A 27,055-nucleotide genomic window follows, 5' to 3' on the forward strand; every position below is an offset into this window, starting at 1 on the left:
CTTCGTTGGTTTGTTGAGGCCGTCTGTACTCCACGTGCATTACCGCCACTCACCGCATAGTGCTGCAACAGTTATCTCCTTCTTCAAAAGATTTTTAAAGTGGTCTAAACTAAATTATAGATGAATTTTACAACATAAGATTGTTTGTATTTTTTGTCTCATTGATTATTCTGAACTAATCACTGAGCATAGTGTTATACTCTTTCTTGATTTTTTTTTACAAAGGCTTTGACACAGTTGAGCAACCCTTCATTTTTTTATTGTCTTGAAAGATTTGATTCTGAAACATACTTTTGCAATGCAATGAAAACCCTCTATGCAAATGGGAATAGCTCTGTGAAATTAAGCGATGGTACAACTCAAAGATTCTATCTAGAAAGAGGCATACTTCACGGTGATATAACTTTTATTAATGAGATACCTCACAGGAAAAAAAGGAAACTATTTAGGCATCCTTGTTACCAACGAATAAGAAAGATGTCTTCATAACTTTAGTCCCATGATTAAAAAAGTAGAAAATAAATTAAATCTTTGGTTACAAAGAGATCTGTCCTTAAAAGAAAGTGTCCTCTTATCAAAGGCTGAAGGCATCTCTATGTTTATGTTGCATCCTCTCTATTTCTTGATAACAAAACTTTTTTTTGTTGTAAAATATATACACTATATGAGAAAATCTGTAGTTATCAATTCTTGCAAAAATGGTGGTTTTGACTTGTTGGACTTCTCCATTTTGAATTTTTGTTTAAGATCAACTGGTTACAATTTTACCAATTATATATAACTTCAATGTTGAACTTCATTCCAAAATTAGTTTTTAATCAAATTGGAGGACTGTCCCTCCTTTTGGTTTGCAAATATAAAATTATTAAAATACCAGTTAAACTATCAGATTTTCACGAACACGTTATTTATGATTTATTTTCAATGCAGAGCTGCTGTATTAGATTGCATTACATCGTACATGGGTTCTCATTGGATAACTGAATGTATATTAAGACCACACATGTTATTAATATGACAATGACTTTATTATTTATAGCTTCAAGAATAATAACAAAAGTATACATGCGTTACAGAAAACTTCCTGGATTACTCTTCCATCCAGGAAGTTGAATTCTGGATTAACTCAGAATTCAACTTCCTGGATGGTGTGTCTGCGTTGTTCCGACTTTGTAAGGTTTGTGAATGGAAACTCATTGGGTGTTGCACATCGAACGCATCACCCAGGTTTACTGATCAACGGGAGGCTGAAAAAACAAGCTTTTCCTGGCACCGTTTCACTCTGAACCCAATAAACTTCCACTGGCTTCCTGTCTCCCACCGGATCACCCACAAAATCCTGGTCTTCACCTACAAAGTCCCTCTACAATGGTAGAATTCAATTCAATTTTATTTGTACAGGCCAATATCACAAATCGGACTCAGAGGGATCACAATCTGTAGTTTTTGAAGTTTGACCCTGCTGCCCTTTGCTAACTCTCCCATTTTCCTGTCTATCTTCGCTGTCCTTTAGTAAAGGCAAGAAACTCCAATATTAATATAAATTAAACCAAAACACATTTTTGGGGAATAAACATCAGGGAGACCTCATTTGATGATTTGCAGGTCTAGACATTGAAACCTCAATCTGGTTGTAAACTCAGAATTCAACCACATTTTCTCAATTGATTGATTACATGAGATCATTTTTTTTCTCTGCTATGATGTCCCAAAGACCTGACTGAATGATGACATCATCTGTGAGGAAAAACACCTGCCTTAATGTAGTCATTTGAGAAACCAATCAAAATCATGAGATTGCACATGACAGAACTGACCAAATTTTACCATTTCAAAAACAAAAATATATGGACACAAGTAAAAAGTTCAGTCACATTTGTTTTTCACCAGCACCCATGTGCAACATGTGCCCTATGTACAAAGAATGACCCTGGTTGAGTTTCAACCATGCTACCCTCTCTCTCACCTTTTCCCGTCTATCTTCGGCTGTACTGTAGTAAAGGCAAGAAAGTCCAAATATTAACCTTAAAAAAAAAAGTTGTGCAATACATTTATAAGGAATAAACGTCAGTAACCCATTGCCAAACCATGAAGATTTAGAACAGCAGTCAGATAAACATCCCACGTTATCACAATGCTTTAGTTTTAACCGATGTTAAAATGCGGTGTGACCGCTTACGAAGATGGAATGCAGCGGGGCTCCTGCAGCCACAGCTCGGACCCAAAGAGGGTGTCAGCAGGGCCTCAGCAGGTGGCACGATGACAGTCCAAATATAACCCCGATTCCTGGGAACCTGCGAGGCGAGAAAGCACAAGGACTCCAGGGAAGAAGCAAAATCAGTAATGTGCATAAATAGGAGATTAATACATAAAGAAGGAGTGAGAGAAGAGGAGAGAGGAGCTCAGTGTATCCTTGGTAGTCCCCCGGCTGTCTAGGCATATAGCAGCATATCTAGGGGCTGGACCAAGGCGAACCACAACCAGCCCTAACTATAAGCTCTATCAAAAAGGAAGGTCTTAAGCCCGCTCTTAAAAGTGGTGAGTGTGTCTGCCCCCCGGACTGAAACTGGAACCTGGTTCCACAGAAGAGGAGCCTGATAACTGAAGGCTCTAGCTCCCATCCTACTTTTATATACTCTAGGAACCACAAGTAACCCTGCATTGATTGAGCGCAGCTCTCTAGTTGGGTAATATTGAACTATAAGTTCCTTAAGATAAGACGGTGCCTGGCCAGCTATAGCTTTGTAGGTAAATAGAAGAATTTTAAATTCGATTCTTGATTTAACAGGGAGCCAGTGCAGAGAAGCTAATACTGGAGTAATATGATCCCTTTTCTTAGTTTTTGTTAGAACACGTGCTGCAGCATTCTGGATCAACTGTAGAGATTTAAGAGACTTATTAGAGCAGCCTGATAATAAGGAGTTACAGTAATCTAGTAACAAATGCATGTGTGCTGTCACATCTGTTCATATGAAAGTGAGAAGAATTTTTACTTTTTACTGTCACTGACAGACGTAGATCGTTGTTGCCTTTTAAAATGTATGATATAATAAGTACAGAAATGTCTTGGATAGTTAAAACAGGTACAAGCTGTTTGTTTAGTAGGAGAGAAATCGCAAACTTTGTGAAGGTAAAAGATTTGATTTGATACTTTTCATGCATAAATCGGTGCTAGGGATCAGAATCATGAGATTGCACATGACAGGACTGATCAAATGTCACCATTTCAAAAATAAAAAAATTCAGGGGGCATGCACCAGCCCCCCCTAAATGACTTGATGCTTCTGGCACTTGTCACTACACAATATGAACACAAGTAAAAAGTTCAGTCACACAACTCTTTTCTGTCACTGACAGATGTTGTCATGCTGAAAAACACACAAACTAAGGTCTGATAATGCTGAAGTGATTCAACCAAAGAGCTAATGACTTCATGTTGTAGCTTAGCTTATATTTTTTATAACATAAGATTGTTTTTTTATCTCATTGATTATTCTGAACTAATCACTGAGCATAGTGTTATACTCTTTCTTGATTTTTTTACAAAGGCTTTGACACAGTTGAGCAACCCTTTATTTCTTTATTGTCTTGAAAGATTTGGTTCTGAAACATACTTTTGCAATGCAATGAAAACCCTCTATGCAAATGGGAATAGCTCTGTGAAATTAAGCGATGGTACAACTCAAAGATTCTATCTAGAAAGAGGCATACTTCACGGTGATATAACTTTTATTAATGAGATACCTGTCAGGAAAAAAAGGAAACTATTTAGGCATCCTTGTTACCAACGAATAAGACAGATGTCTTCATAACTTTAGTCCCATGATTAAAAAAGTAGAAAATAAATTAAATCTTTGGTCACAAAGAGATCTGTCCTGAAAGGAAAGTGTCCTCTTATCAAAGGCTGAAGGCACAGGGTGAGCGTTTGCCTTTCTTCTTCGTTGGTTTGTTGAGGCCGTCTGTACTCCACCTGCATTACCGCCACTCACCGCATAGTGCTGCAACAGTTATCTCCTTCTTCAAAAGATTTTAAAGTGGTCTAAACTAAATTATAGATGAATACCAATCTGGATTTATGAGTAACAGACATATTTTTTATAACATAAGATTGTTTTTTTTTATCTTATTGATTATTCTGACCTAATCACTGAGAGTGTGCTAAAGCTGTAAATTGTCAGTGAATTTGCTTGTGGTACTAGGAAAGTGATGTCATCAATCACGTCATTAGTCTAAAACGATACAAAAGTATACATGTTTTACAGAAAACTTCCTGGATTACTCTTCCATCCAGGAAGTTGAATTCTGGATAAACTCAGAATTCAACTTCCTGGATGGTGTGTCTGCGTTGTTCTGACTTTGTAAGGTTTGTGAATGGAAACTCATTGGGTGTTGCACATCGAACGCATCACCCAGGTTTACTGATCAACGGGAGGCTGAAAAAACAAGCTTTTCCTGGCACCGTTTCACTCTGAACCCAATAAACTTCCACTGGCTTCCTGTCTCCCACCGGATCACCCACAAAATCCTGGTCTTCACCTACAAAGTCCCTCTACAATGGTAGAATTCAATTCAATTTTATTTGTACAGGCCAATATCACAAATCGGACTCAGAGGGATCACAATCTGTAGTTTTTGAAGTTTGACCCTGCTGCCCTTTGCTAACTCTCCCATTTTCCTGTCTATCTTCGCTGTCCTTTAGTAAAGGCAAGAAACTCCAATATTAATATAAATTAAACCAAAACACATTTTTGGGGAATAAACATCAGGGAGACCTCATTTGATGATTTGCAGGTCTAGACATTGAAACCTCAATCTGGTTGTAAACTCAGAATTCAACCAAATTTTCTCAATTGATTGATTACATGAGATCATTTTTTTTCTCTGCTATGATGTCCCAAAGACCTGCCTTGATGTAGTCATTTGAGAAACCAATCAAAATCATGAGATTGCACATGACAGAAATGACCAAATTTTACCATTTCAAAAACAGAAATATATGGACACAAGTAAAAAGTTCAGTCACATTTATTTTTCACCAGCACCCATGTGCAACATGTACAAAGAATGACCCTGGTTGAGTTTCAACCATGCTACCCTCTCTCTCACCTTTTCCCGTCTATCTTCGGCTGTACTATAGTAAAGGCAACAAAGTCCAAATATTGTTGTGCAACACATTTATAAGGAATAAACATCAGTAACCCATTGCCAAACCATGAAGATTTAGAACAGCAGTCAGATTAGTAAACATCCCACGTTGTTGCAATGACTGCTTTAGTTGTAACCGATGTTAAAATGCGGTGTGACCGCTTACGAAGATATAATATTTTCAGTTTCACACTTTAAGTTTTTCAGTTTTAAAGTCGTTTTTGACCTGTTGTCTTTTGGGAAAGTGCTTGGTTGTTCCAGCTTGCTCTGTGACATCACAAGGGATGTTCCATGACATCACAGATGATGTCAGCATTTCTTGATCAGTTTGCTCTGTGACATCACTGATGACATCATTGTCACAGATACCAGAGTTTATAAATAGGAGTGAGAAACACATATCTAGTGAGCTGGTTCCACCAGGCTTCCTTTGGACGGAATGCAACGGACCTCCCACACCTTCAGAGGTGAACGACTTGAGTCAAGGTTGATCCCCAGAGTTTCCCATCTGGGCTTTCACAGATCAACCCAGCTATGCTCAACTGGTTCCCCTCTCTGGGTGTAGGACCCGCTGCATTCTATCTTGCGCACGCTGGTGACTGTGGCTAGCACAGTCACCTCACAGGAAGAAGTTTCCGGGTCCCATTCCCGGCTTCCTGTGCGGAGTTTCCATGTTCTCCACGTGTCAGGGTGGGTTCTATCCGGTTCTCTGGATAGAACCCACATAAACATGCAGTAAGGTTAGATAGGTACTGTATCACAAAATAGGGACTTAGGATCTCAAAATAATGACTCAATATCTCAAAATAATGACTCAATATCTCAAAATAATGACTCAATATCTCAAAATAATGACTTAGGATCTCAAAATAATGACTCAATATCTCAAAATAATGACTTAGGATCTCAAAATAATGACTGAGGGTCTCAAAATAATGACTTAGGGGTCAATCACACCAAGAAGAATGAGTCTTCGCTACAGCGGCCCTGGTTGAGTTTCAACCATGCTACCCTCTCTCTCACCTTTTCCCGTCTATCTTCGGCTGTACTATAGTAAAGGCAACAAAGTCCAAATATTAACCTTAAAAAAAAAGTTGTGCAATACATTTATAAGGAATAAACATCAGTAACCCATTGCCAAACCATGAAGATTTAGAACAGCAGTCAGATTAGTAAACATCCCACGTTGTTGCAATGACTGCTTTAGTTGTAACCGATGTTAAAATGCGGTGTGACCGCTTACGAAGATGGAATGCAGCGGGGCTCCTGCAGCCACAGCTCGGACCCAAAGAGACGAGTTGAGTACGGCTTCCCTCCGGCTCGTTTTTGCGCACCACCTAGCCATCACCCGGGGGGGGAAACCCTGGGGCCAGTGGCGACTCAAGTCGTGTCTGGCGCTGTGGGGAGGTCCATGTCATTCCATCTAAGGGAGCCTAGTGGACCCAGCTCGTCAGATTATCTGTTCCCACTTCTATTTATAAACTTTCTAAGCTTGCCCAATGATGTCATCGTGATGTCACAAAGTACGCTGATCAAGAAATGATGACATCATCTGTGATGTCACAAAGCACTCTGATCAAGAAATGATGACATCATCTGTGATGTCATGGAGCAAGCTGTAACTATAGAAACGGTGACGGGGCATACGATTTGGGGGAGGAGCTTAAGATAATATCTGAACTGTTCAATTATTATTTAAATCTTTTTTTGTATAGGCCAATATCACAAATCACAAAATTGGTCTCCAAGGAATTGAAAATAAATATTTAATATTTTCAGTTTCACACTTTCAGAGATGTTTTTCAGTTTTAAAGTCGTTTTTGACCCGTTGTCTTTTGGGAAAGTGCTTGGTTGTTCCAGCTTGCTCTGTGACATCACAAGGGATGTTCCATGACATCACAGATGATGTCAGCATTTCTTGATCAGTTTGCTCTGTGACATCACTGATGACATCATTGTCACAGATACCAGAGTTTATAAATAGGAGTGAGAAACACATATCTAGTGAGCTGGTTCCACCAGGCTTCCTTTGGACGGAATGCAACGGACCTCCCACACCTTCAGAGGTGAACGACTTGAGTCAAGGTTGATCCCCAGAGTTTCCCATCTGGGCTTTCACAGATCAACCCAGCTATGCTCAACTGGTTCCCCTCTCTGGGTGTAGGACCCGCTGCATTCTATCTTGCGCACGCTGGTGACTGTGGCTAGCACAGTCACCTCACAGGAAGAAGTTTCCGGGTCCCATTCCCGGCTTCCTGTGCGGAGTTTCCATGTTCTCCACGTGTCAGGGTGGGTTCTATCCGGTTCTCTGGATAGAACCCACATAAACATGCAGTAAGGTTAGATAGGTACTGTATCACAAAATAGGGACTTAGGATCTCAAAATAATGACTCAATATCTCAAAATAATGACTCAATATCTCAAAATAATGACTTAGGATCTCAAAATAATGACTCAATATCTCAAAATAATTACTTAGGATCTCAAAATAATGACTGAGGGTCTCAAAATAATGACTTAGGGGTCGATCACGCCAAGAAGAATGAGTCTTCGCTACAGCGGCCCTGGTTGAGTTTCAACCATGCTACCCTCTCTCTCACCTTTTCCCGTCTATCTTCGGCTGTACTATAGTAAAGGCAACAAAGTCCAAATATTAACCTTAAAAAAAAAAGTTGTGCACTACATTTATAAGGAATAATAACCCATTGCCAAACCATGAAGATTTAGAACAGCAGTCAGATTAGTAAACATCCCACGTTGTTGCAATGACTGCTTTAGTTGTAACCGATGTTAAAATGCGGTGTGACCGCTTACGAAGATGGAATGCAGCGGGGCTCCTGCAGCCACAGCTCGGACCCAAAGAGACGAGTTGAGTACGGCTTCCCTCCGGCTCGTTTTTGCGCACCACCTAGCCATCACCCGGGGGGGGAAACCCTGGGGCCAGTGGCGACTCAAGTCGTGTCTGGCGCTGTGGGGGAGGTCCATGTCATTCCATCTAAGGGAGCCTAGTGGACCCAGCTCGTCAGATTATCTGTTCCCACTTCTATTTATAAACTTTCTAAGCTTGCCCAATGATGTCATCGTGATGTCACAAAGTACGCTGATCAAGAAATGATGACATCATCTGTGATGTCACAAAGCACTCTGATCAAGAAATGATGACATCATCTGTGATGTCATGGAGCAAGCTGTAACTATAGAAACGGTGACGGGGCATACGATTTGGGGGAGGAGCTTAAGATAATATCTGAACTGTTCAATTATTATTTAAATCTTTTTTTGTATAGGCCAATATCACAAATCACAAAATTGGTCTCCAAGGAATTGAAAATAAATATTTAATATTTTCAGTTTCACACTTTCAGAGATGTTTTTCAGTTTTAAAGTCGTTTTTGACCCGTTGTCTTTTGGGAAAGTGCTTGGTTGTTCCAGCTTGCTCTGTGACATCACAAGGGATGTTCCATGACATCACAGATGATGTCAGCATTTCTTGATCAGTTTGCTCTGTGACATCACTGATGACATCATTGTCACAGATACCAGAGTTTATAAATAGGAGTGAGAAACACATATCTAGTGAGCTGGTTCCACCAGGCTTCCTTTGGACGGGATGCAACGGACCTCCCACACCTTCAGAGGTGAACGACTTGAGTCAAGGTTGATCCCCAGAGTTTCCCATCTGGGCTTTCACAGATCAACCCAGCTATGCTCAACTGGTTCCCCTCTCTGGGTGTAGGACCCGCTGCATTCTATCTTGCGCACGCTGGTGACTGTGGCTAGCACAGTCACCTCACAGGAAGAAGTTTCCGGGTCCCATTCCCGGCTTCCTGTGCGGAGTTTCCATGTTCTCCACGTGTCAGGGTGGGTTCTATCCGGTTCTCTGGATAGAACCCACATAAACATGCAGTAAGGTTAGATAGGTACTGTATCACAAAATAGGGACTTAGGATCTCAAAATAATGACTCAATATCTCAAAATAATGACTTAGGATCTCAAAATAATGACTCTCAAAATAATGACTTAGGATCTCAAAATAATGACTCAATATCTCAAAATAATTACTTAGGATCTCAAAATAATGACTGAGGGTCTCAAAATAATGACTTAGGGGTCTCACGCCAAGAAGAATGAGTCTTCGCTATGGTTGAGTTTCAACCATGCTACCCTCTCTCACCTTTTCCCGTCTATCTTCGGCTGTACTATAGTAAAGGCAACAAAGTCCAAATATTAACCTTAAAAAAAAAAAGTTGTGCACTACATTTATAAGGAATAATAACCCATTGCCAAACCATGAAGATTTAGAACAGCAGTCAGATTAGTAAACATCCCACGTTGTTGCAATGACTGCTTTAGTTGTAACCGATGTTAAAATGCGGTGTGACCGCTTACGAAGATGGAATGCAGCGGGGCTCCTGCAGCCACAGCTCGGACCCAAAGAGACGAGTTGAGTACGGCTTCCCTCCGGCTCGTTTTTGCGCACCACCTAGCCATCACCCGGGGGAAACCCTGGGGCCAGTGGCGACTCAAGTCGTGTCTGGCGCTGTGGGGAGGTCCATGTCATTCCATCTAAGGGAGCCTAGTGGACCCAGCTCGTCAGATTATCTGTTCCCACTTCTATTTATAAACTTTCTAAGCTTGCCCAATGATGTCATCGTGATGTCACAAAGCACGCTGATCAAGAAATGATGACATCATCTGTGATGTCACAAAGCACTCTGATCAAGAAATGATGACATCATCTGTGATGTCATGGAGCAAGCTGTAACTATAGAAACGGTGACGGGGCATACGATTTGGGGGAGGAGCTTAAGATAATATCTGAACTGTTCAATTATTATTTAAATCTTTTTTTGTATAGGCCAATATCACAAATCACAAAATTGGTCTCCAAGGAATTGAAAATAAATATTTAATATTTTCAGTTTCACACTTTCAGAGATGTTTTTCAGTTTTAAAGTCGTTTTTGACCTGTTGTCTTTTGGGAAAGTGCTTGGTTGTTCCAGCTTGCTCTGTGACATCACAAGGGATGTTCCATGACATCACAGATGATGTCAGCATTTCTTGATCAGTTTGCTCTGTGACATCACTGATGACATCATTGTCACAGATACCAGAGTTTATAAATAGGAGTGAGAAACACATATCTAGTGAGCTGGTTCCACCAGGCTTCCTTTGGACGGAATGCAACGGACCTCCCACACCTTCAGAGGTGAACGACTTGAGTCAAGGTTGATCCCCAGAGTTTCCCATCTGGGCTTTCACAGATCAACCCAGCTATGCTCAACTGGTTCCCCTCTCTGGGTGTAGGACCCGCTGCATTCTATCTTGCGCACGCTGGTGACTGTGGCTAGCACAGTCACCTCACAGGAAGAAGTTTCCGGGTCCCATTCCCGGCTTCCTGTGCGGAGTTTCCATGTTCTCCACGTGTCAGGGTGGGTTCTATCCGGTTCTCTGGATAGAACCCACATAAACATGCAGTAAGGTTAGATAGGTACTAGTATCAAAATAATGACAAAATAGGGACTTAGGATCTCAAAATAATGACTCAATATCTCAAAATAATGACTCAATATCTCAAAATAATGACTTAGGATCTCAAAATAATGACTCAATATCTCAAAATAATTACTTAGGATCTCAAAATAATGACTGAGGGTCTCAAAATAATGACTTAGGGGTCGATCACGCCAAGAAGAATGAGTCTTCGCTACAGCGGCCCTGGTTGAGTTTCAACCATGCTACCCTCTCTCTCACCTTTTCCCGTCTATCTTCGGCTGTACTATAGTAAAGGCAACAAAGTCCAAATATTAACCTTAAAAAAAAAAAGTTGTGCAATACATTTATAAGGAATAATAACCCATTGCCAAACCATGAAGATTTAGAACAGCAGTCAGATTAGTAAACATCCCACGTTGTTGCAATGACTGCTTTAGTTGTAACCGATGTTAAAATGCGGTGTGACCGCTTACGAAGATGGAATGCAGCGGGGCTCCTGCAGCCACAGCTCGGACCCAAAGAGACGAGTTGAGTACGGCTTCCCTCCGGCTCGTTTTTGCGCACCACCTAGCCATCACCCGGGGGGGGAAACCCTGGGGCCAGTGGCGACTCAAGTCGTGTCTGGCGCTGTGGGGGAGGTCCATGTCATTCCATCTAAGGGAGCCTAGTGGACCCAGCTCGTCAGATTATCTGTTCCCACTTCTATTTATAAACTTTCTAAGCTTGCCCAATGATGTCATCGTGATGTCACAAAGTACGCTGATCAAGAAATGATGACATCATCTGTGATGTCACAAAGCACTCTGATCAAGAAATGATGACATCATCTGTGATGTCATGGAGCAAGCTGTAACTATAGAAACGGTGACGGGGCATACGATTTGGGGGAGGAGCTTAAGATAATATCTGAACTGTTCAATTATTATTTAAATCTTTTTTTGTATAGGCCAATATCACAAATCACAAAATTGGTCTCCAAGGAATTGAAAATAAATATTTAATATTTTCAGTTTCACACTTTCAGAGATGTTTTTCAGTTTTAAAGTCGTTTTTGACCCGTTGTCTTTTGGGAAAGTGCTTGGTTGTTCCAGCTTGCTCTGTGACATCACAAGGGATGTTCCATGACATCACAGATGATGTCAGCATTTCTTGATCAGTTTGCTCTGTGACATCACTGATGACATCATTGTCACAGATACCAGAGTTTATAAATAGGAGTGAGAAACACATATCTAGTGAGCTGGTTCCACCAGGCTTCCTTTGGACGGAATGCAACGGACCTCCCACACCTTCAGAGGTGAACGACTTGAGTCAAGGTTGATCCCCAGAGTTTCCCATCTGGGCTTTCACAGATCAACCCAGCTATGCTCAACTGGTTCCCCTCTCTGGGTGTAGGACCCGCTGCATTCTATCTTGCGCACGCTGGTGACTGTGGCTAGCACAGTCACCTCACAGGAAGAAGTTTCCGGGTCCCATTCCCGGCTTCCTGTGCGGAGTTTCCATGTTCTCCACGTGTCAGGGTGGGTTCTATCCGGTTCTCTGGATAGAACCCACATAAACATGCAGTGAGGTTAGATAGGTACTGTATCACAAAATAGGGACTTAGGATCTCAAAATAATGACTCAATATCTCAAAATAATGACTCAATATCTCAAAATAATGACTTAGGATCTGAAAATAATGACTCAATATCTCAAAATAATTACTTAGGATCTCAAAATAATGACTGAGGGTCTCAAAATAATGACTTAGGGGTCGATCACACCAAGAAGAATGAGTCTTCGCTACAGCGGCCCTGGTTGAGTTTCAACCATGCTACCCTCTCTCTCACCTTTTCCCGTCTATCTTCGGCTGTACTATAGTAAAGGCAACAAAGTCCAAATATTAGCCTTAAAAAAAAAAGTTGTGCAATACATTTAGAAGGAATAAACATCCGTAACCCATTGCCAAACCATGACGATTTAGAACAGCAGTCAGATTAGTAAACATCCCACGTTGTTGCAATGACTGCTTTAGTTGTAACCGATGTTAAAATGCGGTGTGACCGCTTACGAAGATGGAATGCAGCGGGGCTCCTGCATCCACAGCTCGGACCCAAAGAGGGTGTCAGCAGGGCCTCAGCAGGTGGCACGATGACAGTCCAAATATAACCCCGATTCCTGGGAACCTGCGAGGCGAGAAAGCAGAAGGACTCCGGGGAAGAAGCAAAATCAGTAATGTGCATAAATAGGAGATTAATACATAAAGAAGGAGTGAGAGAAGAGGAGAGAGGAGCTCAGTGTATCCTAGGTAGTCCCCGGCTGTCTAGGTATATAGCAGCATACTCTAGGAACCACAAGTAACCCTGCATTGATTGAGCGCAGCTCTCTAGTTGGGTAATATGGAACTATAAGTTCCTTAAGATAAGACGGTGCCTGGCCAGTTAGAGCTTTGTAGGTAAGTAGAAGAATTTTAAATTCGATTCTTGATTTAACAGGGAGCCAGTGCAGAGAAGCTAATACTGGAGTAATATGATCCCTTTTCTTAGTTTTTGTTAGAACACGTGCTGCAGCATTCTGGATCAACTGTAAAGATCTAAGAGACCTATTAGAGCAGCCTGATAATAAGGAGTTACAGTAATCTAGTAACAAATGCATGTGTGCTGTCACATATGTTCATATGCTGTCACATCTGTTCATATGAAAGTGAGAAGAATTTTTACTTTTTACTGTCACTGACAGACGTAGATCGTTGTTGCCTTTTAAAATGTATGATATAATAAGTACAGAAATGTCTTGGATAGTTAAAACAGGTACAAGCTGTTCGTTTAGTAGGAGAGAAATCGCAAAGTTTGTGAAGGTAAAAGATTTGATTTGATACTTTTCATGCATAAATCGGTGAGATTGCACATGACAGAACTGACCAAATGTCACCATTTCAAAAATAAAAAAATTCAGGGGGCATGCACCAGCCCCCCCTAAATGATTTGATGCTTCTGGCACTTGTCACTACACAATATGAACACAAGTAAAAAGTTCAGTCACACAACTTTTTTCTGTCACTGACAGATGTTGAAAAACACACAAACTAGGGTCTGATAATGCTGAAGTGATTCAACCAAAGAGCTAATGATTACATGTTGTAGCTTAGCTTATATTTTTTATAACATAAGATTGTTTTTTCATCTCATTGATTCTGAACTAATCACTGAGCATAGTGTTATACTCTTTCTTGATTTTTTTTTACAAAGGCTTTGACACAGTTGAGCAACCCTTCATTTTTTATTGTCTTGAAAGATTTGGTTCTGAAACATACTTTTGCAGTGCAATGAAAACCCTCTATGCAAATGGGAATAGCTCTGTGAAATTAAGCGATGGTACAACTCAAAGATTCTATCTAGAAAGAGGCATACTTCATGGTGATATAACTTTTATTAATGATATACCGGTCAAGATAAAAAGGAAACTATTTAGGCATCCTTGTTACCAACGAATAAGACAGATGTCTTCATAACTTTAGTCCCATGATTAAAAAAGTAGAAAATAAATTAAATATTTGGTTACAAAGACATCTGTCCTTAAAGGAAAGTGTCCTCTTATCAAAGGCTGAAGGCATCTCTATGTTTATGTTGCATCCTCTCTATTTCTTGATAACAAAACTTTTTTTTGTTGTAAAATATATACACTAAAATCTGTAGTTATCGATTCTTGCAAAAATGGTGGTCTTGACTTGTTGGACTTCTCCATTTTGAATTTTTGTTTAAGATCAACTGGTTACAATTTTACCAATTTTATATAACTTCAATGTTGAACTTCATTCCAAAATTAGTTTTTAATCAAATTGGAGGACTGTCCCTCCTTTTGGTTTGCAAATATAAAATTATTAAAATACCAGTTAAACTATCAGATTTTCACGAACAGGAAGTTTGCAAGTCTTTGTATTTATGATTTATTTTCAATGCAGAGCTGCTGTATTAGATTGCATTACATCGTACATGGGTTCTCATTGGATAACTGAATGTATATTAAGACCACACATTGATGGTCATTAATATGACAATGACTTTATTATTTATAGCTTCAAGAATAATAACAATCAACATGTTATCTGTTTGTTACCTGAATGATGGTGTAGCTTTCATTGGAGCTACTTTCTAACTAATACAACACTAGTACTACATGTGCTCAGTAAGTTCAAATAAACTGAAGTTAGACACTTCATCTGTAACTTCAATCCTTTTTTTAAAACGTTTTTTATGTTCACAAAAATGACTTTAAATATTGGACTCTAAGCCTCAATGACATTTGTAACTGCTCAGTCTGTTTGACGTGGACTTGAGGAAGCTTGTGTTTTCTCAATAACCTTCAGAGCAATGGTCTTCACAGCAAGCAGAGCTTCGTTGCACGCCCTGGAAATGTGCGATGGTGGCAGGAGGAAGCCATAATGCCCGCGGTCCTGGAGCTCAAATGTGAAGGAGTATTTGATGCCGAGGTTGTACGCCCAATCATCGGAACCACCAGGAGCCAAGTCTGGAGATGGGACAAAGACATGAATGCGTCCTTTGTGGGTGACCAAATAAAGCCAAGCCGATTTTGCTTTAAAAAAGTTGCCCTTCTTACATATTGTATTTGCTCCAGCACCATATTTGTAGGTGTTCCTGTAATATCTTCGGATGACCTGGGCAGCTGCTTGAGCCATCTCAAGCTTTTAAGAAAGACAAACACATGTAAGAGTTTGTATGTTTTATCTGAAGTGACAGGATGTGATCCTTTTTGTGGAAGCATCTATGACCACTCACCAGGTCTTTGTGGTTCTCTGCTTCATCAAGAGTGCAGGAGAACGGGAAGAGCAGCATCTGAGAGTAGGAGTGGATGCTGAAGTAGAGCTGAACTGAGTCCTTGTGACTGCGCAGGAAGTTGGCAACGGCCTGCGACTCTGGTTCCGACTCAGGAAACGCACCACAGTAGATCTCAGTGCAGGGGTCATCAGAAGCCCCCTCCGCTGGAAGACACAGAATCACCTCACCTTGCAGATGCTACAGAGACTCTCATATATGACAGAAGAAAGAGTTAAATGTGGTCCTCAAAAAGGAGAGGACTGTACTGCCAGAGGAAGACTTACTGCACCAGTTGGCATCAAAGTTTCTGTTGAGGTCGACCCCGACGCACTTGCTGCTCTGGCTGACGGAGCGGTTTTTCCTCCACATCCTGTTCTGAGACAAATAAATCAAGGGAAATCACAAATCTAGTTGACTTTGTTATCTTTACAACTGCACGAGCCCTTCGCGATATACAAAATGTGTATTCATACTGTTGTCCATGTGTAATGGTATCCATCAGGGTTCAGAACAGGCAGGATGTAGACATCCATGTTGTCCAGGATGCGAGTTATCTCTTGGTTTATCTTGTTAAATGACAACGCCTGTGCAAGAAAGGACATTGATTTTAGTTCTAGACCAGGCTGAAACTGACCTGATAGAAAACAAACAAACCCATGTACTACAATACATTTACCACACTATTGATACTACGTTAAATGTACTCACATATTGTACAAACCATAAGCAGAAAGCAGGAGCGATCCACTCTCTGGCATGGATCCCACAGTCAATCCACATTGCTTTCTTATTCGGCCTGTTATTTAGAGACATCTGATAAAGAGTTGGAGTGTTAGTGTTAAAAAAAATGCATCTAATTTCTCTCACAAGTCAGCTCTATGACCGGAATACAAAAGTCTCAACACAATTCAAATAAAAGTAATTCTAAGCGGGGAAAATGCTGATTAGCTTGTGATGAATGAATGCCACAAAAAAGCATCTTTATCATCATAGCATCCTATTAGGGGATGGATGGGTGTACCTTCAGAACGTAGAGCGGTCGCTTCTCATGTGAAGAGCCAATGAGAATGGCTTTAACTATCCCCGGGTTGTCCTGTTGGGTCCTGTTTATCCAATAATAGATCTACAATGGAGACAGTGTGTTTGGATGTAAACTGTGATATTTACATCAAGTGCAGTAGATCAATACACCACAAATCCTGTAAGAAAGCCTGTTTGCGAAGCTTAAAATGTTTAGTTTGTTGAATTATTGCCCCTCTGACACAAAATCATCTCAACCTTAATGTTATGGAGCTGGAATCTGCCAATCTGAAAAACATACATCCTCAAGACTGTGATATCTATCGTAGAAAGTCGAGCTGCTTCGTGGGTCAGTTGATTCGTTCCTCATTTGCATTTCAATCAACTCGTTGGCGTTGGCCAGTAACACCCTGAAATAAGACATAGGAGTAATTAAAAAGAGCTCCAAACTAATTGCGCAACTGTTTTTTCAGACAAGCAACATACCTTTGTGTTATGGCGTGTTTCTGTAGCAGATCCTTGACGGTCTCTGAGCTGTTTGCAGGAACAAACAGGTGGACCTCAGTTTCTTCTTTGATGTAGTGAGATGACACAGGCTGCCATAAGGCTGTCTGGGAGGAAATATGTAACGCAAGGATTCACAGGCAGAAAATAAATAGAGGGATGCAATCACTGATGGAACTAAATCCTATTTCTACCTCATATTGGGTGGATATATCCTTCAAGATGTCCACTTGTTCCTGTGTTTGAGGGGTGATTGATAGAATTTGGTCTCTGGATAAAAAAAAAGAACAAGACATAAGTCAAATATAGTGTCTCTGGTGAATGATGCAGATCCCTGTAGATGAATCATTAACATGTCAATGTTTTCACCTGTATTATTGATAGTGCCAGAATACAAAGGTGAGGTGTATGAATTTCAGACACTTTGATAACATTGTGTCAAGGACCTATATAGTTTGCATCTGTGTTCAGGCACCACAACATACATGGCAGGAGGGTGTGTGTTTCCATAATTGTGTTATAACCTATTTTATTTTTGGAGAACCATAACCTCACAGCTAACAAATAAATACATTATCTAGAAAATTTCCCCAAATCAACTTACTGCGTTTCTGTGCAGTGTCCCATCTTCAGGAGTTTGTCCAGATGCATTAAAACAAACAAAAGCAAAAGAGTCTTCATGTTGTCACGATCCGGACTGGAAATGATCGAGGTTTGTTCAAACCACGGGGGTAGGGACACAATATTGATTAAAACTGTGTTTATTTAGAAGTTAAACATTACTTATTTTTGAAAGATTAGGGCATAGATCAGCCATCGTGGCCGAGAGGGAGCAGGTTGGTTTACTGCTGGTGTTATATAGCCAGATGGTGAAATATTAGTATTGTTTACAAAAGACTAAATTAATAAGCTTTACAATATAACTCTTCATCAATACAAGCTGGAACAATCGGTGCAGTAATACCTCCTCACCGGTAGTTGGCGCCAGATAAATATAAACCACAGTCAGACAGACAGGAGGAGGAGAGTGACAACTTGGAAGTAGGTGATGTGTTGTTTGATTTCTCTTGGCAAGATGTCGGGCCACGATCAGCTGGTCCTCTGTTTGTGTGAATTAACAAGGTAAGATATTATACAAGGTTGAAAAAAACGAGTATTTTAAACAGAGATGAGAAAATAAAGAACATTTTGAATGCGCCGTTAGCTTGTCTCATTACTTCCTATGTTAGCTGTTGCTATTATAAAAACAGCCATGTGTCTTTCTGTCTGCTTAGTGCTAGGCTAATGCTGCTAGCGTTGCCATGAAGAAGAAGCTCTTTACTATTATGCCTTTATTCAGGAGCCATGCACGTGCACAACGCTCGTTAACTAGGACATGTTGACCTTTTGTCCTATGTCACAACAGTGTTCATGTCATTCTCCCACAGCTTGGTTGCACATGAGCTTTTCCTTTTTAATGTAGGCCTTAAAACTTTTCGGGTCACACTCTTTAATCACAGTATAGTCTTTGATTCTGACTCTGGAGCAGCCTTCTGCAGTCTCAGAAGCCGACTCTGTGCACATCTTTACAAGAGTTATTACTTGATTATACTAGCTTTTATACATTCTCCCCCATTTTTTTTTATGTTTTTCCCTAAAAAAAACTGCTGTGTTGTATCTCTGCTTTTCAGGTTGCTGTGGAAGTTGCTGCTGCCCCTGGTGTTCCTGTGTGTGCTGCTGATCGCTGTCCTGGTGCTGCTGGTGCTGGCGGTACGCTTCTGGCTTCAAAGCAGCAGGAACGCTCGGAGGGCGAGGGACGGCCGACCCACGGTGGCCTTCTTCCACCCCTACTGCAACGCTGGCGGCGGGGGGGAGAGGGTGCTCTGGTGTGCCATCAGGGCACTGCAGAGCAGGTAAAGCTGATTCATTCATTTTGTTACAAAGTTTCAGTGGTTTGCAGTTTAGTGTGTCCTCTTTCCCTAACGTATGTGCTTACTAGTAACTGATCTAATGCATTTCCCAATATGTAGTCACATTCTATTCAAAACTGTGTCTTTTAGTAAAGCAGACCTTTTGCTTATGCGGAGTCTTAAATGTAATCTACTTCTGCTCAGGTACGTGGACATCAACTTCGTGGTGTACACGGGGGACCTGGGTGTGACGGGACAGCAGATCCTGGATGGGGCGCGGCGGCGTTTCAACATCGCGCTCCCCCGCCCGGTTCAGTTTGTGTTCCTGAGGCACCGGCTGCTTGTGGAGCCCAGCCTCTTTCCTCACTTCACCCTGCTGGGACAGAGTGTGGGCTCCATCTTCCTGGGATGGGAGGCGTTGACGGAGTTTGTCCCGGACATTTACATCGACTCCATGGGCTACGCCTTCACCCTGCCCCTGTTCCGCTACTTGGGGGCTGCAGCGTGGGGAGTTACGTTCACTACCCCACCATCAGCACTGACATGCTGTCTGTAGTGAGAGAGAGGAACCCCAGGTAAGAACTGTGTGTCTTTACCAAAGATATTTGTGTCAGAGTGGCTGTGTTGAGAAAAAGGCACCTTTATTGATCTCTATTGGTGACCAGAAGTAACTGCAGCAACAAGTACAGAACTTGCAGATCAGCAATTGACTGGTCATTTGTTTAATAACTAAAACCTGTTTCTTGCTAACCCCTCAAATAACACAAACTGTTAATGTCCTAGGTTCAACAACCCAGACTACGTCTCCAACAGTCTCTTCCTCAGTGCCTTCAAGGTGGTCTACTACTGCCTCCTCGCCCTGCTCTACGGCATGGCCGGCTCCTGCAGCGACCTCATCATGGTCAACTCCTCCTGGACCCTCGACCATATCCTGTCACTGTGGCGCGCTCCCAACCGCACCAGCGTGGTGTACCCGCCCTGCGACGTCAGCGCCTTCCTGGACGTCCCGCTGGAGGAGGACGGGGACAGGAAGTGCCACTCGATCGTTTCCATCGGGCAGTTCAGGCCGGAGAAGGACCACCGGCTGCAGATCAGAGCTTTCAAGAAGGTGTTAGACAGGAGGAGGGAGGGGGCGGGGGGCCGGGAGGCACTGAAGCTGGTTCTGATTGGCGGATGCAGGAACCAGGAAGACGAGGACAGGGTGCTCATGTTGAGGGGCCTGTGCCAGGAGCTGGGTGTGGCCGACAGAGTGGCGTTTAAACTGAACGTGCCCTTCGAGGAGCTGAAGAGAGAGATAGCAGAAGCCACCATCGGACTGCACACCATGTGGAACGAACACTTTGGAATAGGTAATTAATCCGAGTGAGGTCTTGTCTGGATTGTCTAATTCGATTTCTATGATTTTAAAAAGGGCAGCTTTCACTCTTCTTTTCCCCCTGTAGGCATTGTGGAGTGCATGGCAGCAGGGAAGGTCATTCTTGCACACAAGTCCGGCGGCCCCAAGCTGGACATCGTGGTTCCTTTCGAGGGAGGCCAGACAGGCTTCCTGGCTGATGACGAGGACAGTTACGCGGAGGCCATAGAGAGGATCCTGGCGCTGCCGCCCGCCAGCCGGCTGCACATCAGACGCAACGCACGTCAGTCCGTGGCTCGCTTCTCAGATCAGGAGTTTGAAGCCTGCTTCCTTGCTGCTATGGAGCCTCTGATGGGAACACTTGAACGATGAGAAGAGGACTCATTCTTTGTTTTTGTGTGTGTGTGTGTGCGTGCGTGCATGTACAGTTAATGTGATAGTGGCTATTTGACACTTTGAGCACCTTTTACTTTGATGCACTTGGGGCTGCATTTACACTGTAGAACGTTTGACAAAATCTGAACTGATGCAGCGATCCCTCACACAGAAGGTATTTGAAATCACAAACGCTGCGCTTCTTTTTTTCACTGAAATGAATCAAGAACGTTTGTAATAACTCGTCTGGGTACAGTTTAGATACACGGCCCTATAAGGGATTGGTTTTGAAGGTGAAATCAGGTACAGGTAGTCATATTCTGTCTAGGTAGCAGTGGACATATCAGATCTTTGCCTCATGTGTTTAGAGAGAACCCTACCACATAAAATGCTGTAGTTCTCTTAGTTGTATTTGTAAATACCAGTATCCTGATCAATGACATTTTTGCAGGATGCATTCCTCTGTCAGTAGTGTCAGTTTACTTAAAGAGAGATGTATTATATTTAGAAAAAATGGCTGAAGGGGAACAAATTTGTCTTTTAGACAGCTGAATAATGTGCTGTAAAATGTTAAAGAGAACATATTTATTGTTTACAAGAATAAGAATAATTCTCTACATGCCCAAAATGTGAAGTATTTTTTGATATTGATAATGAATGTAATAAAGATATGATGAGAATCAAAGATTGTCGCACTGCTGAGTTTCTCAAAGGACGGATTAATTGTTCAATCTATAAACGTCTTGCACCAACAGTACAAAGCCTAACATATTAGAATTACTATCAAAGAAGTAAAGCAGATATTCACATTTGAGCTAAAATGATTAAATCATAATGAATAAATATATTGTGTCTCAGTACCTCCAGTGACAAACCTTCTGCATGCACTTTCATTTTCTAGGCACAATGTTTTTATTGATTTGAACTAATTCAAATACTTTATTTTAAGGCTTTAAGTGCTGGAAGAAGATGCTAAATTAATTGGATTTAACTTTTAAATATAGTATACTATAGAGGGTCTGAAAGAAGCAGTCTGATCTGAATTCTTATCATAGTGCTCATTGAATTTGAGGCATCACCACGGGATCAATAGTGCTGAACAAAGGTCAACAGCTGTTGCATGAAGGAAGCAAGCGAGACAAAGGGGGAGGGAGTTTTTTAGGGGTTATGGAGGATAAGGGGTGGCGCTAGGACAAATTTTTAGATAAAGGTAAATGAAGAGCTGAGGACTTTAGGTCTAGCACTCGTCAAGATGAAGCCGTACGTGCTCCTCTTGGCCCTGCTGCAGTTTCTGGGATGCTCAGGTGAGTGGTTCTCTATTGATGATGTCATAAGAAGATACAGCGACTGACCTTCTCCACATCTTTGTCCTTGCAGGAATCCCACTGTATAAATCTGAGCTGGAGTCTATGGCAGAGAGGGGTCTCGGAGCAGCTCTGGCTGAGGTCAACTCTGTGTATGCTGTCGGCCATCTTTACCGGGTAACCCGAGGCTCTGTCAAAAGGGTAAGTCTGCACATACCGAAGTCTTTAAGATATATGAATTTGCCCCTTTTTTAAACTTTTATTGCAGGTTGTAATATGCTGTGGATGCTATTTACAGTATAACAGCAGTACTAGTACATGTTAATTGTGGGATTATGACAAATATCACATGATGTCTGCCAGATTATCCCCATGGGCCTGAACACCGCTGACCTGCTGATGGTGTTTGTCATTAAAGAGACAGAGTGTGTGAAGGCTTCCAGAAACGACCCCCAGACATGTACCTTCAGACCTGGTTTCTTTGTGGTGAGACAAGTCAATGTCATTGAAATGTATTACGGTTTGTTCACCTGCAGTGAAATGAAGTAGATTCTCCCTTTCCTGTAGGATCAGTGTTTAAGGTTAAATATTTAACTGCATCTGTACACATGTTGACTTACTGATGCAGCCCACTGTTTGAGTTGGCACGCAGTTACTGGGACATAGTGTGTTGATCGAATCAGCCATGATGCAGTGGGACAGTGACGAGATAAGTGCACTGTACAGAGTATTACCAATACCATCCTCTCCTTCACTGCAGCCATCCTTGTCCTGCTCCAGTCGGGTTCGAATGTCGGCCAGCTCAACCCAGGTGGTGTCTCTCAAGTGCGGCCACGACTCCTCGAGCTCCAGCTCAGAGTCTAGTGAGGAGGTGAGGACACAAGAGGGAAACAATGCTGTCATTTTTATTTTTTTTCCTCCTAATTTGTCAGGCTCATTTTGTGTTTTGAGTAAAAGCAAATTGCATTTTACTGGCTAGGGAAAAAGTAGAAAAAGCTGATTGTCACCAAATTGTGAACTAAAACGTTTTCCAATGAGTTAATATAGCCAACTAACTTCCATAAATAAACCCATACCCTAAATAAATGTAAGCTTTTCAATCAATTTATGCAACAATATGACGAGTGTCCTGACTATATAGTGAATGTGAGTAATATCAAGGCTTTGATTCCACAGATGTTCTCACGACGGAGACACCAGCTCAACATCCCATTTGTCAATAGAGGTAAACACGTTTTAACTCGTGATGGTACACTACAATCAGTTACTGAAATATCTCATTATGCATTCACCAGTGTGATATTCAATGCATGAAACTAACCAGAGCCCCGACATATCTTCCAGCAGTTCCGGCATCTTCTCCAACTCCTCCACCCCTCTGGCCTGGTCCTTCCCTCCGTGGCCAGACAGCAGACGTTCGGCCCAGAGGCGACACCTTCACAGAGTACCAGGTGTGAAAGCTCAGCTCAACCTGGAAACATTTAGGTGCTGATGAGAAGACAAGCTTGAATTAAAAAATGTTCAATCCCTACAGTTTAAATCATTCTTTTTGGCTATAAAAGACTCTTGAATGCTGTTAGTTTTATTTCTTAGTGCAGGACAGCAACAGACCACTAGAGGGAGTCTAAGCTCCACTGACCAACAAACTGTTTCCATTTTAATCATTCTTGCTTTGATAGTGAAATCATGGTGCTAAAATACATAACATTAAGTGAAACACGCTACCCCAGCTACACTGTATACAAACCACTTGAACAAATGAGGACTCTGAGACGGATTGAGGTCTGGTTTGAACATTTATATTGTGATTTTCAGTTTATATGCAGGAGGACACATCTGCAACCATTTTTCTTCATTTCACTGGGCCCCACATGTTCACATCAGCACATCAATAACTTACATACTGTACTGTAGCAAACATCCTGTTAAGACAATGGTAATCAGTTATAAGAAATGGTACGCTGCCTCCAAGCGGCGATCAAACCACGTCGGCCGAGTAGGACAAAAGGATAGCATGTTAAAACAGCGCTCGTGGGGGAAACGACCATCTTCATGACACTTCAAGCACACATTTCCACACCAAAGCCAATTTAAAACCAGTTTAAACGGTCTGAAATATTAATGATATGTAATCCTTGCACACAAGGACATGTTGATGAGGAGTTCCTTGAGAAGGACAGCATTAGCACCCTAAAAATAAAAAGGCATTGCTGCTAGAAATTAAAACCCTTCATGATCCAATCTGCAGGTACAAAATCAAGAGATAACGACAGAGGAGCAACAGTCAGTCCAATGGACGTTTTCTGTTACTGACTACATGATTTAACGCTTTGTACATTAACCAGACAAAATGTATCTTTTTCAACTGGGTGTGGATGAGTATACTTCACAGGACTGAATCCAACCTGTACATTTAACTTCCGGTATTGTGATACCATGTGACTTTAGAAGGCGGCGGGGACCGACAGTATCGGAGTAGCAGCTACGGCTGTACAGATACAAACTGAAGGTTAAGGTCCAAAATCAAGCCAACGCACGGGGAACTGACACGAAGATACAGTCACGGGCCTCCACCTCCATTTACAGTCTATTAAATAAAAAACAAAAGTATTTTTTTTGTTTCCCTCAGATGCACAGTCCAGACGCTGCTGAACCTTTGGAAGAAATCTCGTTTTCTGCTTTTGACCTCTGTGCAAGACTTTGGGGATAAGGCGTCCTTATTTTCATTTGTGAAACAGTCTAGAAATGTTTGAGTCGACAGTTTTAAGAGTGTTTATATCACTGAATCATTGCCTTCAAGTGTGTTATTCATGTTTTTAATTACACCGTCCCATGTACATTCCGTTGTGCCCTCATGTTTTGTTCCTCTCTAAACTTTGTTGAACAGCTGTTAAAAGACAGACATAAAAAAAACTCCTTCCGTTTATCGCTCATTAAATAATTTTATATAAAACCAAACCTAACCGTCTGTGCTCCACGAAGGCCTTCTGAAATGTTTAACTACTTCACCACCATATAATCATACACACATGCGTGCATGTATGCATCTCCCGTCTCAGTTTCTCTCTCTCGCTCATGCACACACACCAGAACAGCTGCATGTTTTACGGCCCGTTCTTACATGAAGTCCATGCAGTACCGAAGCAGAAAGATCCTGATGTGTTTTTTTTGTATTTTTTTGTCTTCAGTAAGTGGCACAAACTTATGGCAAAGAAGCGGATAACATGGTTTGGCTCAGACATGGATGCAGTCTTATTTGCACAATTCTTATTAGTGTTTATTTAAATCTGCTTGGTGTGCCAGATGGGTGGGGTTTACCATAATACAATGTCTTCCAGAGAGTTTAGACAATCGCAGAAAATTAAAAGACTTTTCTGTGACCTCAAACTTACCTGCTCCAGTCTCAATTGTCCAAATATTATAAACCCCACTGATCCAGAATGCCAAGCATGTTAAAAAAAACTGCAATAATTAGCAAACAATAACTGACCATGGTCTGGTTTGGGTTTTAGTATATACACAGTCATCTATTTATCATTGTGATCCCAAGAGGACAGAAGCAATTCAGGAATTCGCTCCCATTTCAATAATGAGTATTCAGTTCCATATATTCTTTCATTGTCTATTCATCCATCTTCATAATGTCCTGATCTCCAAGTTCAACACTCGCCAGTAAGTTTGGTTGTGTCCCCTCGTTTGGGTGGTGCAGGTGGGGGTCCTCTTCGTATTGTTGCATAGCCTGAGATGTTTCCAGACATGTAGGCACCGTTTCCTCCATTGCTCTGATTTCCTTGGTCCAGGAGCAGCTCAGGGGGCGGCGGAGGCAGCGCCATGTCGTCCATAGTTCCCACAGGGTCCAGTTTGCCCGTGAGGCCGGCCGAGTTGAGGGAACCTTGGCGACCCACTGACTTTCGCTTCAGTGTCCGGTGGAGATCATCCAGGAAATTGGGCTGGCCCGAGCCGCCCTTTGGGGAGGTGGGTGCAGGTGGTGAGAGTGGAGGGGGCTCCGGGGTGGTGTTGTTACGCCGCACAAGCGTGGGCGGAGGAGTCTTTTTCAGGGAGCTCTTCCCCCACGTAGAGTTGCTGACAAGGGAGACAGGCGGAGGAGGAGGGGGAGCCTGGGGCTGGGGGTTGACCACGGCGACCCTAGGAGGTCCTCCGCTATGGGCATCACTACCGGGAGGGGGAGGAGGGGGGGAAGAGCTCGGAGGCTGGGGGAGGAGGTGGGAAGTAGGCGCAGTCAGGTGGCGGGGAAGGGAAGTCCCCACTGGTTTGCTTTACCTGGCTCACTTTAGCCTGGAGTGCCAATGGCAGGTTGGCCAGGTTGAGCTTGCCTGGTTTCGGGGGAGCAGGGGGTCCAGTTGAAGGGTCCTTGGAAGGGGATCCACGGGAGCAGAAGGCGGGACCGGGGTGGAAGAGGGGGCGTTATTCTTGGGAGCAAACTTGCAGAGCAAGTTCTTCCTGGATTCCTCATAGGAAGCGGATGCGTTGAACTTGGCGTTGGTGTTCCTCTGCGGGGTGGGAGGGGGCTTCTTGCCTTCGAAATTGGAGGAGCCAGTAGCTGACCCCCGCAAGGGAGAGCCCAGGTTTCCAGGAGGGAGGGGAGGAGGAGGTGGAGTTGGGCCTGTAACAGGGGCTGGGGGAGGTGGCGGAGGAGGTGGAGGTGGGCCTGTAATAGGGGCTGGGGGAGGTGGCGGAGGAGGTGGAGGTGGGCCTGTAACAGGGGCTGGGGGAGGTGGCGGAGGAGGTGGAGGTGGGCCTGTAACAGGGGCTGGAGGAGGTGGCGGAGGAGGTGGAGGCGGAGGAGGAGGGGCGGCGGCAGGGAAGCCGACGTTGCTGTCTGGAGGAGGAGGAGGGAACTCTGGAGATTGAAGCTGCTGGCCACCCCCAGGCTGCCACCTTGGTTTGGTCTTGACTGCAGGTGGGGAGAGGGGGGCTTTGGGGCTCTCCGCCTGATTGGCTACTTGGGACGAAGCTCCTGGAAACTGACTTGCTAGCTGTTTCACCAAAGACATGGTAGGAGCGGCTCCCATGGAGACCGGTGTTGGTTTAGACATGCTGTGCTGCTTTGGGAGAGTCGGAGGGGGATGGCTGGAGATGTGTCCTGCCTGGAGGCTGAACTGCTTCTTGAAGGGTGCGGGTGGGGGTG

The 27,055-nt window shown here is 42.6% G+C and overlaps 4 protein-coding genes across 5 annotated transcripts in view; 2 read left to right on the top strand and 2 right to left on the bottom strand.

The window, feature by feature from the left end:
• Positions 1 to 13,895: 13,895 nt before the first annotated feature.
• On the bottom strand, positions 13,896 to 17,684 carry cpb2 (carboxypeptidase B2 (plasma)). The gene is made up of 11 exons (XM_054623958.1): positions 17,589 to 17,684; positions 17,179 to 17,254; positions 16,967 to 17,091; positions 16,782 to 16,890; positions 16,482 to 16,583; positions 16,169 to 16,273; positions 15,934 to 16,044; positions 15,745 to 15,835; positions 15,422 to 15,624; positions 15,243 to 15,327; positions 13,896 to 15,152 (listed from the first exon to the last, which is right to left on the bottom strand). Exons 1-11 carry the CDS (start codon positions 17,663 to 17,665, stop codon positions 14,938 to 14,940), a joined length of 1,299 nt encoding a protein of 432 aa, XP_054479933.1. The 5' UTR covers positions 17,666 to 17,684; the 3' UTR covers positions 13,896 to 14,937.
• Positions 17,685 to 17,799: 115 nt separating this feature from the next.
• alg11 (ALG11 alpha-1,2-mannosyltransferase) lies at positions 17,800 to 21,287 on the top strand. Its single transcript, XM_054623975.1, is given in 6 exon segments — positions 17,800 to 18,106; positions 18,655 to 18,876; positions 19,078 to 19,361; positions 19,364 to 19,448; positions 19,657 to 20,222; positions 20,316 to 21,287. Coding segments are annotated over 6 exon segments (1,515 nt in total). The 5' UTR covers positions 17,800 to 18,032; the 3' UTR covers positions 20,600 to 21,287.
• Positions 21,288 to 21,797: 510 nt separating this feature from the next.
• spp2 (secreted phosphoprotein 2) lies at positions 21,798 to 23,437 on the top strand. Of its 2 annotated transcripts, none has more exons than XM_054623616.1 (6): positions 21,798 to 21,906; positions 21,980 to 22,107; positions 22,270 to 22,392; positions 22,667 to 22,777; positions 23,083 to 23,131; positions 23,251 to 23,437. In XM_054623616.1, exons 1-6 carry the CDS (start codon positions 21,855 to 21,857, stop codon positions 23,361 to 23,363), a joined length of 576 nt encoding a protein of 191 aa, XP_054479591.1. In that variant the 5' UTR covers positions 21,798 to 21,854; the 3' UTR covers positions 23,364 to 23,437. The 2 variants fall into 2 exon arrangements, with proteins under 2 accessions (XP_054479591.1, XP_054479592.1); XM_054623617.1 differs by having other exon boundaries at positions 23,254 to 23,437.
• Positions 23,438 to 23,510: 73 nt separating this feature from the next.
• raph1b (Ras association (RalGDS/AF-6) and pleckstrin homology domains 1b) overlaps positions 23,511 to 27,055 on the bottom strand; it is a 40,216-nt gene continuing 36,671 nt past the window's right edge. Inside the window, 3 exon segments of the mRNA XM_054623618.1 lie at positions 23,511 to 26,099; positions 26,101 to 26,300; positions 26,303 to 27,049. Of these exon segments, the coding sequence (XP_054479593.1) occupies positions 25,566 to 26,099; positions 26,101 to 26,300; positions 26,303 to 27,049 (1,481 nt within the window). The 3' untranslated portion in view covers positions 23,511 to 25,565.

The sequence above is a fragment of the Anoplopoma fimbria genome, chromosome 22, assembly GCF_027596085.1.
Source record: "Anoplopoma fimbria isolate UVic2021 breed Golden Eagle Sablefish chromosome 22, Afim_UVic_2022, whole genome shotgun sequence".
Taxonomy (NCBI): domain Eukaryota; kingdom Metazoa; phylum Chordata; class Actinopteri; order Perciformes; family Anoplopomatidae; genus Anoplopoma; species Anoplopoma fimbria.